Here is a 17,425-nt window from a genome sequence, read left to right on the forward strand (position 1 = left end):
TTTGCCCATGCACATCCCTAGTTGAGAATAACCTGATACAAACTTTTCTGAGAATTAATTGTTGGTGGCTTCATCTTCTAAAGACATCTCTGTTACTTTTTTTTTTTAAGGAGTGTTCTTAGACTCCAGTAACATGCAAATTTTAACACAGAGAAAATACTTTTTAAATGTCAATCAACTTACTCTGATTTTTTTGGACAGTCTGTCAACAGTCAATTACAAGAAAATGATAGGATTGATGGTTGCGTCATAAACACTGTACATTTGTAATCTCTTAGGCAGTTCATCTACTCTTGTTGGGAATTGCAAATAACTCATTAGGTATTCCATGGACATAATTTCCTTCAACTGTGAATTTCACATCCAAATTTTTTTTAGGGTGGTTTCTATTTGCAAACCTCGGTGAACCATAGTGACAATTAGTCTGTTGAGCAGATCTTTCAAAGATCTATGAATGAGGCCAACACTATGTACAATGAATGTCCTTGCCTACTTCCAACCAATGTCTCTAAATATATTTATTGTACATTTTAATAACACCGTTCTGGTTGTCTATGACTTGTTTAAGCTTCTGGCCACCATAAATTATACAAATGGAAGGTACTTATAGATTGTTTTTAAAAAGAACAACTTGTCAATAATATTTAGTAATCACACTATAACTCGGGTACCCAAAAATTAAATATGATGTGCTATTGACCAAGTGATGATTGAAATACTATGTTTAGTGTACCCTATTATTGTAAAAAAAACTGATGAAAATAGTATCTTGTAATAAATTTTTTATCGGACTAACAGAATTTTGGAATGAAAAGCTTTTGGGAGAACTGACCTTTCTCAAATCTAGAGAAAGGGAGGTTCTCCTGAAAGCTTGTCATTTCAGAATTATGTTAGTCCAATGCAAAAAGGAATTGCAAGATACTAATTTCATCTGTTATTTTACATTAATATTACTGGGCTAATAAATGCTACAATATGTACCCTATTATTGATAGTAAGAGATATATTCATGTTGTGTATTTGTTTCTTTTAGGTCACAGCGCTGTTGATATCACCAAGGTAGCAAGAAGACACCGCATGTCTCCTTTCCCATTAACATCTATGGACAAAGCCTTCATCACTGTATTAGAGATGACTCCAGTTCTTGGAACTGAAATTATAAATTACAGAGGTGCCGTATTCTCATCATCTCTGTCATCTTTCAATTTCTTGCTCTCATCACCTGATTACTTATAACAATAAAGCTTTCTGACAAGGCAGCTCTGTGACATTTTTTTGGAATTACAATAAAGGCAGTGTTGATATCACTGTGTGTGTGCTTGTGCATGTGCGTGCACAAATGTATATCTCTTAGTCTACAACTGTTATATAGCTTTTCTCTAACACATGCACAAGATTCTGTTTGTATTCAAGATACTAAGGAATCCTATGATGCCCTAACCTTTGGTTATGACAATATAGCTGTTGTAGTTCTGAAGGAAACTAGCAGATATATTTCAGACAGGAATTTGCCATTCATTTTAAAATGCAGGAATCCACAATAATGAGAAGATCAATGGAGCTGCTCATAACTTTCAGGGAATAGTCCCTACATGCTGATGATCTTTATTCTGATTTTAGATGGAATGGGCCGTGTTCTTGCCCAAGAAGTATACGCAAAAGACAATTTACCACCGTTCCCTGCATCAGTGAAGGATGGATATGCAGTAAGAGGTATTATTAAACAGTACAAATATCGGGAGACTTTTCATTTCATGTTAAAAAAACAAAAAAAAAAAAGATTACTGTTGTTTTTTTCATTTTTTTTCTTTTCTAGTGATTTTACGTTAAATATAGATCTTTTAATCTCATCTGCCCAATTTATCAAATAAAAACCTTATTAACATACCCCTTTCTTGAAAACTCTGTCTAGGCAGTTCCCATTAAAATTATCATATGATGATGGAGTGAAGTGCATTTATTTTATTTTATATTACATTTTATATTGTACCATTAAAACTATGCAGGGTATGTAAAAAATGTGAAAGCAAATTTATGTTGCATAGCATACAACATATTAAGTAGCTAGAATACTTGGGGTTGTGTCAGTCATATTTTATTTTGGACAATTTTACAGCTGCTGATGGGCCTGGAGATCGTTTCATCATTGGTGAATCCCAAGCCGGCGAACAGGTAACCTCTGATTTCTGTATATTATGTACATTGTAGCACATTACAAACGAATTATTTAATAGTATAAAATAGTATATACTTATTTAATAGTATATAAAGTTGTTATATGATTTTCTTTGTGTAATTGCTCAAAGTGACACCCTATGCACTGTAATCACTGAAGTATGCTGTGATTATCATGCCAGGAGTTCCATGGCACAGTCCCATGGTAAGTAGTTAAACTATTTTCAAACACCTTGGCAGCTACATTCCTGCTTTTTTCTTCAATACCCTACCAATTTCACACTTCTTTGGACATAACGGATATAGCTAATGTAAAGGGAGATTTCAGCCTCAGCCGCTAGAGGCGCTTCTGCGACGTTGGATGCAAAATTCTCATCCAGCGTGCAGAACGTCCACAGGAAAGCAATGAGTAATGCTTTCCTATGGACTGTTAGAATGCGCGCGTGGGGAGCTGACGTTGGCGGAGGAGGAGAGGTCACCAGCACCGAGGGAGCCCGGCGCTGGATTTAGGTAAGTGGCTGAAGGGGTTTTAAGCCCTTTAGCCCAATGGGAGGGGGACCCTGAGGGTGAGGGTCACCCGAGGATTAAATAGTGTCAGGAAAACTAGTTTGTTTTCCTGACACTATAGTGATCCTTTAAGTCCTCCATGAGGCCTCCATGGATCATATTTGTTGTTCCAGCACATCCTACAAATGCTGAATCGGATTGAGATCTGGCAACACCTGGTCATGTTCCTCAAACCATTCTTGAACAATTTTTGAAGTTAGGCAGGGTTCATTATCCTGCTAAAAGAGCCCACTGCCATCAGGGAACACCGTTGCCATGAAGGGGTGTAAGTAATCTCCAATAATCTCTAGGTAAGTGGTACGTGTCATGAATGCCAGGAGCCAAGATTTCCCAGCAGAACATTTCCCAGAGTATAACACTGCCTCCACCAGCCTGCCTTCTTTCCACTATGCATCCTGAAGAAAAATGGTAAATGGTGTACATACACCTGGCCATCCACCTGATCTAAAAGAAAATGTGTTAGACCAGGCAACTATCTTCCGTTGCTCTAAGGTCCAGTTCTCACACTCACATCCACAATGGATACACTTTCTAGCTAGCTTTTGCTCCCCACATGCATCAATGACATCCATATCCCTGACGCCAGTTTACCAGTTGTCCTGTCTTGCACCACTTTTAGTACTAACCACTCCATAAACAAATCTATAGGGGTGAGTTCAAACAATAGGGATACTTATCAATTATGTTAAGTATCTTCAAGAGCAGTTAACATGTAAATTAAATTAAATACACCATATAGTGAAAATCAAGTAATAGCATTGTGTAAACAATCTACATCTATTTGGTCTAAAATAATACTATATATAACATATAAAATTTTAATAAAAATGTGCAATAAAAATACTCTTATTAGTATATGTCTGTATCTTGAAAAGACTAAGAAAACTCACTAGAGAGATAGCATAGAATGCTTGTTCCCCAGGGCCATTTTGTCCCATATAGACTTTTGCAAGCTCTGCAGGAGATCCCCTATATCTCGACTGGTTGGGCCTTTGTCAGCTTCTGTTTTTTTTCAGGACATAATACCTTCCAGTAGTTAGTGGGGTTTCCATCTGGGTGTATGCCCAAATTCGACCTAAAAACCAAAATGTTCTGTATAGTAAGACTCTCTGAGCTCAGATTAGTGATTCTGCTCTGGTCCTCTGCTAGCTTTTTTTTATTATTATTTATTGTCTATATGTATTTGAAACTATTATGAAAGAACATTTTTTTTTTTTTTTTTTTTTTTTAATTCTTTATTTTTGAAGTGCAGGTGGTTACAAAATATAGACTTGTGCCACAACAGCATTTATCAATATGGGAACATATATATATTAAACAGTGGCTTTGAGAAAACATGCACAATTTTTAGTGGTAAAGTTATTTAGGTAGATACGTCTATGCAATAACAATAAAATTAAGAGTAGATTTGTCTGCAGCTTCCTGACTACTTTGGTACTTAAAGCTATACATATAAGAGTAAACAGTTGTAGGCATATGGATAGTTAAGGCAAGATAAATCACGTTGGTACTAAGGTTTGTATCACAGTACAAGAAACAACTTAGAGGAATGCCAGGGAACACATTTAGGCTAAGCCACAGAAAAATTATAGGGCAAAAACATCTGTGCTAAGCTGTCTAATAGCGAGGAGGTCGGCATAATTAGGGCAGTTAATATAGCGATCGCTAGAGTCACTTAACCCACGCCAGCTGCTGGTATAAGGTTGAAAACATTGCTAAAACATGCTAAATCTGCTATGTCTATTAGCTAAGAGGAGAGGGATAGATCATGCTAACAGGACTGGCTATCGTTGCACTACGCTAGGCTATGAAACCATGCTAATGTAGGATATGCTAGTGGGCGAGTAAGCAGTCTTGAGACTGTAACGGTTACTTAGTAGTTAGCTTTTAGAAGGTCGCACATATTGAGGTATATCGCATAAAGGCCAAATCAGGTAAACGAAAGTCCCGTATAGCCCCTCAGGATGAAGTCTGGCAGGATAAACGACTGACCCCATGGAGACGTGCACGCTCATGAGGCGCAAGTTAGTCCTTTTAGCCGATGCCCATTGCTGCCACTCGTGTCTTGCCTGCAGTGTTCGCCTCAGGGGCGCTTCTGGACACTCTGGGGGATACCCGGTGGTATGCCTGTGGAGGAGTTTGGGCCCTATTTACTGGGGGGCGTTGTGTCGTCCGCGGTTTCTTGGGTTGAACCCCTCGGCTGTTGCGTGTGTGAGGGGCTTGTGGCTCGGGTCGTGGGGTGCGAATTTTTCTGCCCCCTTCCAATGCTGGATAAAGTGTGGTCTTCTGTAAGTGGTGTGCGGCTCGTTGTGTGGGAGACCTGCTCCCCGGCTTGTCTGGGATGGAGGTGTTCGCTTGTGTGCCTTCTGTGTGATCCTTTGCGGTGCGGGTACTGGTTTGCTGTGCCCCCGGCTTTTCCGCATGATTTGCTTGACTTGGGCCAGCCTTGGAGCTGTGGTCAGAGCTCCGGATCGTGTCCCAGAGGTTGTGTCTTGTCGGGGCACTTTGCTGTAAGTTTCCCTCTGGTTGTTGTGGGTAACGGTCTGGTTTGAGCTTGTGAGCGCTTTGTGTAGTGGGCGCTGGATCGTTGCAGGCTCTCTCGGTGCCTTCGGCGCGTGTGGCGTCCGCCATTTTAGTTGAGGTGTTTAGGCCACAGCTTGCGGTATTGAGGCTGCTGCTGGGTCTTGGCTGGCCTGTTGCTGTCTTGGCCACTGGGTGAGGACCGGGATAACCCCCACCGGTCCAGGGGGGGGGGGGAGGCAGCCAAACGCCGTTCGGAGACCTGGGAGAGCGGCCGTCTCTTCCCAGCTCAAGCCCGGTAGGCCTTAAACCTTGATCGGGTTACACCGGTACCGTGCTGGGTCGTTGCTGGTACCTTTGTGTTCGCCTGTAGCTTGTGGGCAGTTTGGGCACCTTTGTGGATTAGTGGGTGCTGTTGGTACCGAGTTGGCTCCGAAGATTTAGTCTAGGCGCTGGAGCTCAGACTAGACGCGTCTGATCTGTTTGGCGGTCGGCTCCGCCCCCCCATGAAAGAACATTTTAATTATTTTTTGGGGGGGAGAAATACATTTGTATTTATAATATTGTGATATTTTAAGTGTTTTTTTTTTTTTTTTTTAATATGACCTGAAAATTCATTGTGTAGTTAACTTGCCCCAATTAATGAAATGATTTAATACTTGATTAAGGGACATCAGTATTCACTCATTTAAAGCATACCATGGGGAGGAGAATTCAGGACATATAAGAAAAGATCATGAACATGACATTGATAATGACTGAAGATAGCAATAAGTGAGAAATACGTCTTGATTCTACAGAAGTTACGGTGTAAGAAGGAGGCGTGCCTTATGCTAATTAGCAAAGATAACTTTGAGGCTTAAGCACAATATCTTCTCTGTCTGTCTATTCGGTTTTAACAAATTGGAATAACATTTCTTCACTTTTACACTGTCCTGCATAGAACGGGCAGTTGGGGTTGCTATTCAGATCACATTTCTGAGGTGGATTGCTTGAAAGGGGTTCCAAGCCAGTTGGCTTTTCTACACGTTTACCAGGGAACCTCTTTTGCTATGTGCCTGCATACTAGAGCCGAGCCTGGTCTCTGCTTCCCGTAAGTGGTTAGCACTATACTGATCTGTCATTCTACTACGATTTTATATATGTTATTTGTTGCATTGATTTGTTGCAGATATTGACTTTTCTTAGTCTCTTAAAGACACATATAATCTAATTGATTAACGTAGAAGTTTTTTTTTAATGTTATATACAGTATAGTTTTAGACCAAATAGATTGTTTGTGCATGTTTATTAATTGATTTGCAGTATATGGTGAACATTGGAGAATTTGTCATTTTTAGGGAGGTTTTGCAGGTAATTATTGATTTATTCACTTTACATTGATGATCTTTTCACATTTGTTTTTTCCTTACTAACCACTGCATACCAGGAACACCCCACTAGACTTGGCTGTTTTGGAGGTGCTCTAACCTAGACATCTAGCCATAAGTATTTGGCCCTTGTCAAAGTTCTTCAGATATTTCCGCTTGCCCATTTTTCCTGCTTCTAACACATGCCATTCAAGAACTGACTGTTCACTTGCTGCCTAGTATATCCCACCCACTGTTGCATTGGTATTGGTAAAGATTAGATGATCCAATATGTTTTTACATGTTTTGCTATGATGGTAATTCATATGCCTTCGAATCATTATTGGAAGGTTAGTGGGTCTGAAAATAAGTGTGGTGTTACAAATGTGCAAACCTCTTATTTCCCAGATTGGCACCAGTATTTCTTAATTAAACAATGAATGAAGACAGCTTCTGCAAAAATATGGTAGAAATGTTTGCCTCTTTTCATATGTAATTTTTAATAAAATATTTTGACTGTATTGGACTGCATTGTGTACAAAACTCATGTTCCAGTGTAAAAATAATTTGTATGGGGATCTAATATTTTAAAGAACATTTTAATATTTTGATATATTTGTATATATCATATATATTTTGGGTAGTTTAATATTTTGAAGAAAAAAAATGTTAAAGGTGTATCCGAAATATTAAATCATTTTAAAAGCTTATCTAAAATTATTAAATCAATGCCGTAATGTCTTATAAAAGAGAAAACCATACCCAAGAAAGTTAATTCGTTTTTCTATTTCAGCCAACTCAGACAGTGATGCCGGGACAAGTGATGAGGGTAACAACTGGTGCTCCAATCCCATGTGGTGCTGATGCAGTGGTGCAAGTAGAAGACACTGAACTCATTAGAGAATCAGATGATGTGAGTAAGCATATAATAACTTGCCATAATTTAAAGGGACATTCATCACTTGAACATTTATTTTAAACCAGAAATCAACCACTTTTAAACATACAAACCAAAATAACGGAAGAAACACTTTGACAAGTATGTAATAAACATTTATAAACTCACTATAAAATTGGTCAGCTTGTATTGTTGAACACGCTTCTCAGCTCGAGGTGTTTTGCCATCCTTCTTATCATCAACAAATTTAGAACACTAGTGCCAAAAATAAGACCTCATTATGCAGCAGCAAGCTCGTCATTATCCTTGCACTGACTAAAACAACAGGGAGAGAGATATTGGACATCGGAGCCTGCTCTGCATTTATCACACTTATCAGACTCCCTTTCTTCTCCACCCTGTCAGGAGGTTGCAAGATTAAGAGATCTTCCAACTGCACATGTGCAAACCTAGGGATAGGACAGTGATGGAGCTCCAGTACTCTGACCAAGTACCTCCGCAAAATCCGCTTCCTCGTAGCTATCAGGATCCCTGGAACACTTCAGACACAGTCGCCGAGGCTTGACTGGGGTCGCTGAGGCCCTTGTCCACCCTGGACCAGGCTTCTTGGATTATAGCCCTGGACACCCTTTTCATCAGCAGAGCAGTAATCAGAGCTTTTTTCCCTAAACATCAGACGACACTTGGTGATGGTTAAAACAACAATTAACTTTAATACACTGCACACATATTTATGCCCCCAACAGCCTCATTTACATACAATAGGGTGAATAGAGCACTATCGCAGACAATAGCAAGGGCTGAGAACCATATGGGAGATTGAGGAGAGACAGTGCAGCTAGTTTGAACTGGTCTGGCAGTGCCCCTGGAACAATGGGACAATGCCCTGCTGGTTAACAAAAGGACAGGAAAAAGTGGGAGGGAGAAAGGCATATACAACTGGACAATTAATACATTCAATATACCCTGCACCAATAATGGACACAGGGTGACCAAAACACAAGAGGAATCTGAGGACCTACATATAGTGTCTGCATTCCATCCCCAGTGATGGTGATTGCCATCACAAAGACACTGATTGGTTAGATCTCTGTTCCCCCTGGAGTAGGTGTGGAAAGCATAAGAAAGAATAAGCAACTAAATATGAAAAACAAAATCATATTTAACTGCTTTTTTAGCCTGCCAGGTGCGGTATCCGTCTCGTTCAGCGCTAAAGCTTTTGAATAAGACAGTTGTTTCAAAGTGTTGCATGTCCCTTTAACTACTTATCTAGACCATTATATTAACCCAATATCTTGTGTATTCTTACATATAGGCCTTACATAGTTAAAGTGGTTCTGTGTTCACAAATGTGTTATATTCAATTCTTTTATTTATTTATAAAATATTTTACCAGGAAAGATACATTGAGATTTCTCTCGTTTTCAAGTATGTCCTGTGATTTATAGAGAAGGAAGTTGATTAAAGAAATGTACATAACATTCTTGACAAACACCACTCCCACCCAAAGCCTAGAAGTGAGTGAAGAGACTACAAGAAAGTTTGTGTAATATGGCGGCTTTTATTAACAAGGAAATTGGAAAGTATAGGAATTCATAGACTGGAGAGTCAGAACCAGGAGGAAAGAAGCAAAGGCCAAAATCAGTCCAAAACCAAATGGTAGGCAACAAAGATTCATAGATCTCAGAAATAATCAGAGGGTAAGAAATCTATGAGTCTAGTGATGCATAAGGGTGGCCATAAAACAGGACCTTGACTGAAGAAGGGATCCAAGAAATAGATCAACAGGCTGCGTGTTAGGCAACTGGCCTTAGAATTACCACCTCTGGGACTTGCCAACCTTTGTCACAGTTTAGGGAAAAGAATCAGTTTCCAAAATGTGAGGCATCCTTCTCAAAAACAGTGGAATGGAAACTCAAAAGGTTTTCCCCATCATGAATTTGTGTGCAATTGTTTTTTATTGATGCAACTATTGTCAGCAATACATGGTTTCCTTCGCAGAGGATGTATAATTTGGAAGGCATCTAGAAATAATAGGAAACTAAATTTAATGTAAACATGAACAGTGAGCTATATTGGGTATATCAAACACCATGATAAACTATCAACATGGAACACTTCACAAATAAGTAGCCAATGATCAGATATGCTGTTTTGCTTGCAAATGTATCTGTTCCCCCTCCCCGTTCCAATCACACCCGTTTACCTAAAGATTTTGGACTGGAAATGGGATGACTTGGTGACTAGTGGGAAATCAGTCATGTGGTCAGAAGGAGGGTTTTGTCATTCACTGCAACCATCCTGAGCTGCCCTAATTCAGGGGAGAAAGGGTGCAAAAGGCTCATCCGTTATTGGCCCCGCGGGTAGGCAGCAGGAGAGCAAGTACAAAGAGAAAGTGGGGTAGAAAGAAAAAAAAAAGGGAAGGGGACTTAAGGGTACAGGGAGAAAGAGTACAGGATGTGGAGGTCACGCACTTGTTAATCAGTCTGAAAATTAGTGAAATCGGCCGAGGACAGGAACTCCAGCCATTAATACCATTGTTGGGTATATCTCTCCCTGTCACAGAGAGAGTTTACTTTCAGATCCTCAAATTTTCTGGTGTCCTCCATCTTGTCTACCTATTGTCTAAGCTGGGGTAAACAAGGTGGAGGACATGTGTTTGCTCAAAGTAAATCGGGATTACCACTTTAGCTGGAATTGCCGAGCGTTTGTAGTTCTGCACTGCCATTTGAGAAGGGTGTAGCAGATAGGTCGCCAGTTCCATTAAGGGAGGTTCCTCCAACAATTTTCCCATTATGTAGCCGACCACTTTCCAGAACTGTCTAATCAATCTGCATGACCGCCAGATGTGGATAAGCATTCCTCGTTCCTCCCCACAGTGCCAACAGAGATCTGGCACCAATGGGTTGCATCTATGGAGAACAATTGGGATCAGATATTACCTTATTAGAAACTTGTACGAGTTTTCCTGCACATGTGCTGATACTGGTGTTTTTTAAATGCTCTCCATCATGAATTTGGTTATGTTGAAAACATCATCAAAGATATACTGTAATATTATAACGGATGAGAAGGGCAATGATTTATGCTCATGTCTCACAATTTGTCTGTAAGTTTTTCCAATCTGTTTGTAACTTCATTGCATCTTCACTGTATTGGAGTATATTTATCGTACTGGAATAAAATAAAATAACTAAATACATGAACCCTCAGTAAAACACAACTGTTAGTCAATCATCATCCTGATTTAGATCAAAGCAAACTTTGATTATTTGTCTATCTACTCCTTCCAAATTGATTAATTAATGCGTGCACGCTCTTCCTAGAAGTAATTCACACCGGAGACAAAGTTTCTGATTAGTGAAAAACCTGAGCAATGATTTATTCCCCGGAGTGGGAGCCCCTTTTAAAGCAGAAATACGTCATGTATAGAGTCACAGTTAACAACAATTGGTTAACAGTCTATGGGGTCTTGTCTAAACCCACCCTACAGGATGTAATGTCATCATTACAGAGTTCTCCCACCCACATTCCAGCTCCATCTTGGTTACACGATGGGAGGGGGAGTGAGTAGTTACTGAACAGAGAGGGGCTGAAGGGGAAACAGTTACTTTAACAGTGATTCTCCATTTTGTTACACGTGGCACATAGCTGTTAGTTACACAAAGGAAGTAAGGGAGGAGTTAGTAAAGGAAGCTGTTATTTTAACACAGGAATTTGTTACACGAGGTTTGCTCGATGGGAAGGGTAGCCGGATGGGAGGAATTTACAGAGGAAATAGTTACTGAGCACACATGTACAGAGTAAAAAAAGACATTTTATCCATTCAAGTATTTTGTCCATAAGAATCCTATACACAAATGTTCATATTTGTAGTAAGGTTCTTGAAAGTCAAGGGCCCACCTGGTATTACTAGCATTTTTCTTTTTTATCAAATATGTCTGTGGATATTTGCCGCTCAGGAGATTTCAGATGAGCTTTGCCTTTAAATAGAGGGCCTATACCCTTTAGGTAAAATGATGCAGCAATCAAAGTTCAAGAGAGCTATATTGCTTGCTCTATTGGGTAGTTACCCACACACAATGTCTCAAATGCTTTATAGCTCACTTTTGCCTTTACAAGTGGCATCTGACACTAATCCTACCCACAACTTTGTTAACAGTGCTTTTTATCTAATGTTTTTTTGACGATTTAAGCCTAGTAGACCACTCTAAATTCCTTTTTACTCAACAAATTGTTGCATTTGGCATTATAAATATTATTTCCATTAGGTTTCATTTGAAACAAAATGCATATTATTAGGCTACTGCTTGTTTTATCTTTGAGGAAGGTAAAACCTGTAGTGTCCAAATGCCATCAACATGTTTCTGTTCCTTGATTTATTAATTAGATAGAGACATGGGTTGGCCCATAACGTTGTCAAGTGTGACCGGACAGGGAGGGGGTAACCCTCAAAGTTTAAAGTGCAAAGAGAGAGAAAAGCTGTCCTTATAGAGAAACCCAATATAGGGATGTTAGTATCAAAAGAAATATAGAGCAGGTATAGTATCCTGTCGCAAGAGATATTACAATATCATACTTTAATAGGGTAAATAAACGTCAGTTCTGAGTGGCAGTAGGTGCTGGTTACCTCTTGGCTGGCACACAGACTTACTGGCATTAAACAAAACGGGACGTGTGGGTAAGGGGGTGGTACTATGTTGATATGTTCTAAAATCACATAGTAGGGAGTACTCGCCCTTCCCTCCCTACTGCCACTGACCAGTAATCTGGACCAGCCTATGAGCAAGGATAGGGTAGTTTTAATACTTATTTGTCTACTGTCTATTGTTATTTTTTTGTTTAATGCCAGTAAGTCTGTGTGCCAGCCAAGAGGTAACCAGCACCTACTGCCACTCAGAACTGACGTTTATTTACCCTATTAAAGTATGATATTGTAATATCTCTTGCGACAGGATACTATACCTGCTCTATATTTCTTTTGATACTAACATCCCTATATTGGGTTTCTCTATAAGGACAGCTTTTCTCTCTCTTTGCACTTGATTTATTAATTGTTTAGGGTACTTAAAAGTCAATGCCAGTGGGCAGAACACATACCAGTGTGTGGAAGTGTTCATATGTGTGGTACACTTATGCATTGCTGCATAAATTATAAAAATGTATCACCATTTAGACTAATGTATTGCTCCTGAATGTTCTAATTCTATTTCAATGGCAATTTTCTCTTTTCTAGTCATAGCTCAATAATTTTCATTGTTTCCACTTAGAAAATCAATTTATTGTAACAATGCATTCATGACAAATCATTTAAAAGATATCTACAAGGCTTAATAGCTAGACTTGTTAGAAACTGTAACTGGATTGTTGACATTATGACATTCACTGCTGAATATCTATTTGAAAGAATTTAATGAACTTTTTAACAAGTGTCCAAGTTTTATTAAATGTGCCTTTAATGCTGCACTCATGCAATGTATGTATCTTTTAAATTCATTTATTTTGTAGGGGACGGAAGAACTGGAAGTTCGCATCTTAGTACAGGCTCGCCCAGGCCAAGACATCAGGTGGGAATTGTATACATTAACATTCTAAATAACTGCTTATTTGTGTGAAAGGAATATGTGAGATATTTAGATTCAGGATATATTGATTACTATGAATTATGATATCTATTGAGTATGACTGTCATTTGCTGATAACAAAATTTGACCTTTGATACTGCACACATATACTTAATCGATATGCAGGTAGCGATTATATGAAGGAGATAGAAGCAGCTTTAAAACAGAATTAAAAATACTGTGAACAAATACAGCGCTATTAATCAGGATGTGCCATATAGGGTACACATTAACCGTAAAATTAGACTTTAGCGGAAGCCGCAAAAGAGCTTTGTAGCCTTGTTGTTATATGCCTGATGACCTCGTACCAGATAATGTAAATTGCAGGGATAAATATAGTTATCTTTCAGGAGAGAAGCAAAAAAGGAAGCTACTCGACACCCAGCCATTCTTCTTTATTAGTATACGTTTAATAAAATAAACAAATGTATCCTTATTATATGCTGATTCGTTTTTATTCTTCGGCATATAACTAATTTATTTTGGGTGGTGAGTGTTTCGGCGGTTTTTGCTATGTGTATCTGCTGTTATATCAGTACACAATCTACATATTTTCCAAGCACGCAGTTGTCTTCAACATATTGTTTTCTACTTTTTCTGCTAAAAGGGAATACAATTGAAGGATTTAATGAGTTCGTAACTCTGAAAATTTAAAAATACAATGTGAATGCTCTGCTTTCTTACTTCTAGACCAATAGGCCATGACATTAAAAGAGGCGAATGTGTACTGGCGAAGGGTACACACATGGGACCTTCTGAAATTGGTCTTCTTGCAACTGTCGGTGTTACAGAAGTGGAAGTCCATAAGTTTCCAGTGGTTGCTGTTATGTCAACAGGAAATGAGGTGCGTGTTGGTATATTATGATTTGTGTTTTAATGTACATTGACCATTTATTAGATGGATCTTCTAATTCATTTAACACCAGTGCTTCAGTATTAGATTAAAAATGCTTCTACCAAGAAAATATTTATTACATATTATTTGCACACGTATTTCTTTTTTTAGCTCTTGAATCCAGAAGATGACCTTCTGCCAGGCAAAATCCGAGATAGCAATCGCTCAACTCTATTAGCAACAATTCAGGAACACGGCTATCCTACTATCAACTTGGGTATTGTTGGAGACAAGTACGTGCCATAGAAGAATGACTTGTTTGTTTAAATGCCTGTTACAGATCTTGTATTTTGAGGTCATTCGCACTTAGACTGTACTTAACTGCGAGATGAGAAAACTTTATATTACTCACTGTTCGCACAAAATAATGCACACGCCCACACCATATTAATAGTTTTTACGATATATAATGCATTTCTGATGCATGCACTGATTAGGGAACTATAACTGCCACAAATTATATCCTATCCGTCAAGAGATATTTTAAACCATTGAAATAAAGAATGAAAAAAATTGAAGACATCAAAGCAAACTTTAAGGAAATTGTTATAACCAGGCTTAAGTAAAATAATAATACATATTTATATTTTTGAGCTGTGTTTAACAAAATCTGCATGAATCCGAGTTGAGTATGGTCAATTCTAAGCAGATCATCCCGGTCACTAACGCATCAGTTATGTAATATGATAAAATGTTATTTCATACCATGGCAAAAAAAGCGTTGAGTTGTTCTTTTCATATCTTATTTTGTGTACGGAATTTCACTATGCATTTTTTATGATGTTTTCTGTTTTTCTCTTTTTGTACAGCCCAGATGATTTACTTAATGCCTTAAATGAAGGTATTAGCCGTGCTGATGTCATCATCACATCAGGAGGTGTTTCAATGGGTGAGAAGGTATGGTTCAAGTCGGACAATAAATCGCAACTTGAGTTTGCAGTTATATTAGGGATATCTAATTTATTGCGTGTATGTATATATATATATATATATATATATATATATAATATATATATATATATATAATGTTAAATTAGCCAGTAGGCAGAGTAAGCATCTGCCTACAGGGGCATGGCTCATTGGAGCATGGTTGTGGTTTCCATGTGCTTTTTTTTTAGTATATGGGAAGGATAAATGGCTATCTTGTATTGTGTGCACATAGGGTTTGGGGAAATGGCCTTATATTGTATGTAAACAAGGGGGTATTTAAAAATGTAAATAAATGATAATGTGAATAATTAATTACAGTTAGCTGCTCAAACACTCTACACCTTACAGTACACCCTTTAGTAACTTAAAGACCAAAATCCGTATGTGTTAAATTGGTGTAGTGCTTAATACAACTTATTATTACAAATTAGAAAATCTTCCCACAAAAATTGTGCAAATACACACATCAAGAGTCCTTAATTATTGTGCACTTCTGTAATCAAAGTAAGAAATATACTATACAGTCTTGTATTATTTAAGTGCTTGTAGTATCAAATAAAAGGTTCCAAAATCTTTTAAAACTGTTACACACTTTTATACATACAGAGTTCAAATCACTCTTTAGCGTTGTTAAAAACCTCAGACAAAATTTGAAAGATGATACTGCAGACAACTTTTAAAACTTTTAGAGAAAAATACATTTTAGTAAGAATGCCAACTCACAAAGGAAGTTGTTGAAGACTTGGAGTCCTTTATAAGGGGACCCCTTCCTTGGGAGTTCTCTTCTTAAGTGGTGATGGTAGTATAAGTATATGGCCGGTCAACTTTCAGGAGCTCCTGCGGCCGAAACTACCGCTAAAGTGACCGGGAAACACAACGTTCTCATGCTGAAATTAGTTCCATAGCGGTCGCGGCTAAGTACCAGGGAGCTAGCGTTTGGTTCAGTTCCAGAGAAGGGAAGGTGGCCGAACCAGAGGCACCGAGGGAAAGCTGCTTGGGGAGGCTGGGCAGGTTAACTCCCGCACAGGGTCTTTGAATACAGCCCATAGTCCTTGGGCAGGAGGCTAGCTAACAGGCTCCTCCAGGAGCTCGTGGCATAGGCACGTTTGCCACACATGTTTACACATTGTACACAAAATTCACAACTCCGACACAAATCCCATCATCATAGGCGTGCGCAGCCTATTGCATTAGGGTGTGCACCCTAAAGCACAAGCACACGCGGCATATATATATATATATATATATATATATATACATATATATATATATTTATGTATATGTATATATACACATATATACACACACAGACACAAAGCTGTGTGTGTGATGTGTGAGGGTGCTGGTAGTGTACTATGTGGGTGAGGGTGTTTGTGTGTGCGTGCTTGTGAGGGTGCTGTGAATGTACTGTGTGTCAGGGTGCTGTTTGTGTGTGTGCACTTGTGAGGGTGCTGTAAATGTACTATGTGTGAGGGTGATGTGTGTTTGTGAGGGTACTGTTAGTGTGCTGTGTGAGAGTGCTGTTTGTGTAATGTGTGTGAGAGTGCTGTGTGTTTGTGAGGGTGCTGTGTGTGTGGGTGCTGTATGTGTGTGGGTGCTGTGTATGTGTGTGGGTGCTGTGTATGTGTGTGGGTGCTGTGTATGTCTGTGGGTGCTGTGTATGTCTGTGGGTGCTGTGTATGTCTGTGGGTGCTGTGTATGTGTGTGGGTGCTGTGTATGTGTGTGGGTGCTGTGTATGTCTGTGGGTGCTGTGTATGTCTATGGGTGCTGTGTGTGGGTGCTGAATGTGTGTGGGTGCTGTGTATGTCTGTGGGTGCTGTGTATGTCTGTGGGTGCTGTGTGTGGGTGCTGTATGTGTGTGCTGTGTATGTCTGTGGGTGCTGTGTATGTCTATGGGTGCTGTGTGTGGGTGCTGTATGTGTGTTGGTGCTGTGTATATGTGTGTGTGGGTGACTGTGGGGGGTGGAGGTACATTACTCAATATCCCCCCTCCCTTCTTACTTTATGTAGGGAGGGGGGATATTTCCTTGCTGCTTTCCCTGGTGGTCCAGTGGAGGTGGGGGCAGATCAGTTATCCCCCCTCCCTTCTTACCTTATGCCTGGGAGGGGGGATCCTGCTGCCGCCATCCATCCCTGGTGGTCCAGTGGAGAGTGAACTCTAGCCCCGCAGGGCTAGAGTTCACTCACGCGAGATCTGAGCGTTGCCGCGGCAACGCTCAGATCTCGCGAGAGGAACCCGGCGGAGCTGCTGGCAAGAGCTCCGCCGGTCCTCTCCTGCCTCCCTCACTGCCTGTGAGCCGGTGAGGGGAGGCTGAGAGCAGAGCCGGCGCTCGGATAGCGCCGGCTCTGCATGGACCGACAGGGGGGGATCCTGAGATCTCCCCTGCCGGTCTCAATACATCGGCGTGCCGCGGGGATTAGGGTGTGCCCAGGCACACCCGGCACACCCCGTGCGCAGGCCTATGC

At 39.7% G+C, this 17,425-nt stretch overlaps 1 protein-coding gene across 26 annotated transcripts in view; it reads left to right on the forward strand.

The window, feature by feature from the left end:
• Window positions 1–17,425, forward strand: part of GPHN (gephyrin) — a 417,472-nt gene that overhangs the window by 387,553 nt on the left and 12,494 nt on the right. For all 26 annotated transcript variants that reach the window (XM_063439077.1, XM_063439080.1, XM_063439078.1 and 23 more), the window contains 8 exons: window positions 1,034–1,171; window positions 1,621–1,713; window positions 2,117–2,172; window positions 7,405–7,524; window positions 13,018–13,076; window positions 13,824–13,977; window positions 14,140–14,261; window positions 14,838–14,925. In XM_063439077.1, coding sequence (XP_063295147.1) covers window positions 1,034–1,171; window positions 1,621–1,713; window positions 2,117–2,172; window positions 7,405–7,524; window positions 13,018–13,076; window positions 13,824–13,977; window positions 14,140–14,261; window positions 14,838–14,925 — 830 coding nt within the window. The remainder of the gene's footprint in view (window positions 1–1,033; window positions 1,172–1,620; window positions 1,714–2,116; window positions 2,173–7,404; window positions 7,525–13,017; window positions 13,077–13,823; window positions 13,978–14,139; window positions 14,262–14,837; window positions 14,926–17,425) is intronic.

This window comes from Pelobates fuscus, chromosome 13 (genome assembly GCF_036172605.1).
Source record: "Pelobates fuscus isolate aPelFus1 chromosome 13, aPelFus1.pri, whole genome shotgun sequence".
In the NCBI taxonomy this organism is placed as follows: Eukaryota; Metazoa; Chordata; class Amphibia; order Anura; family Pelobatidae; genus Pelobates; species Pelobates fuscus.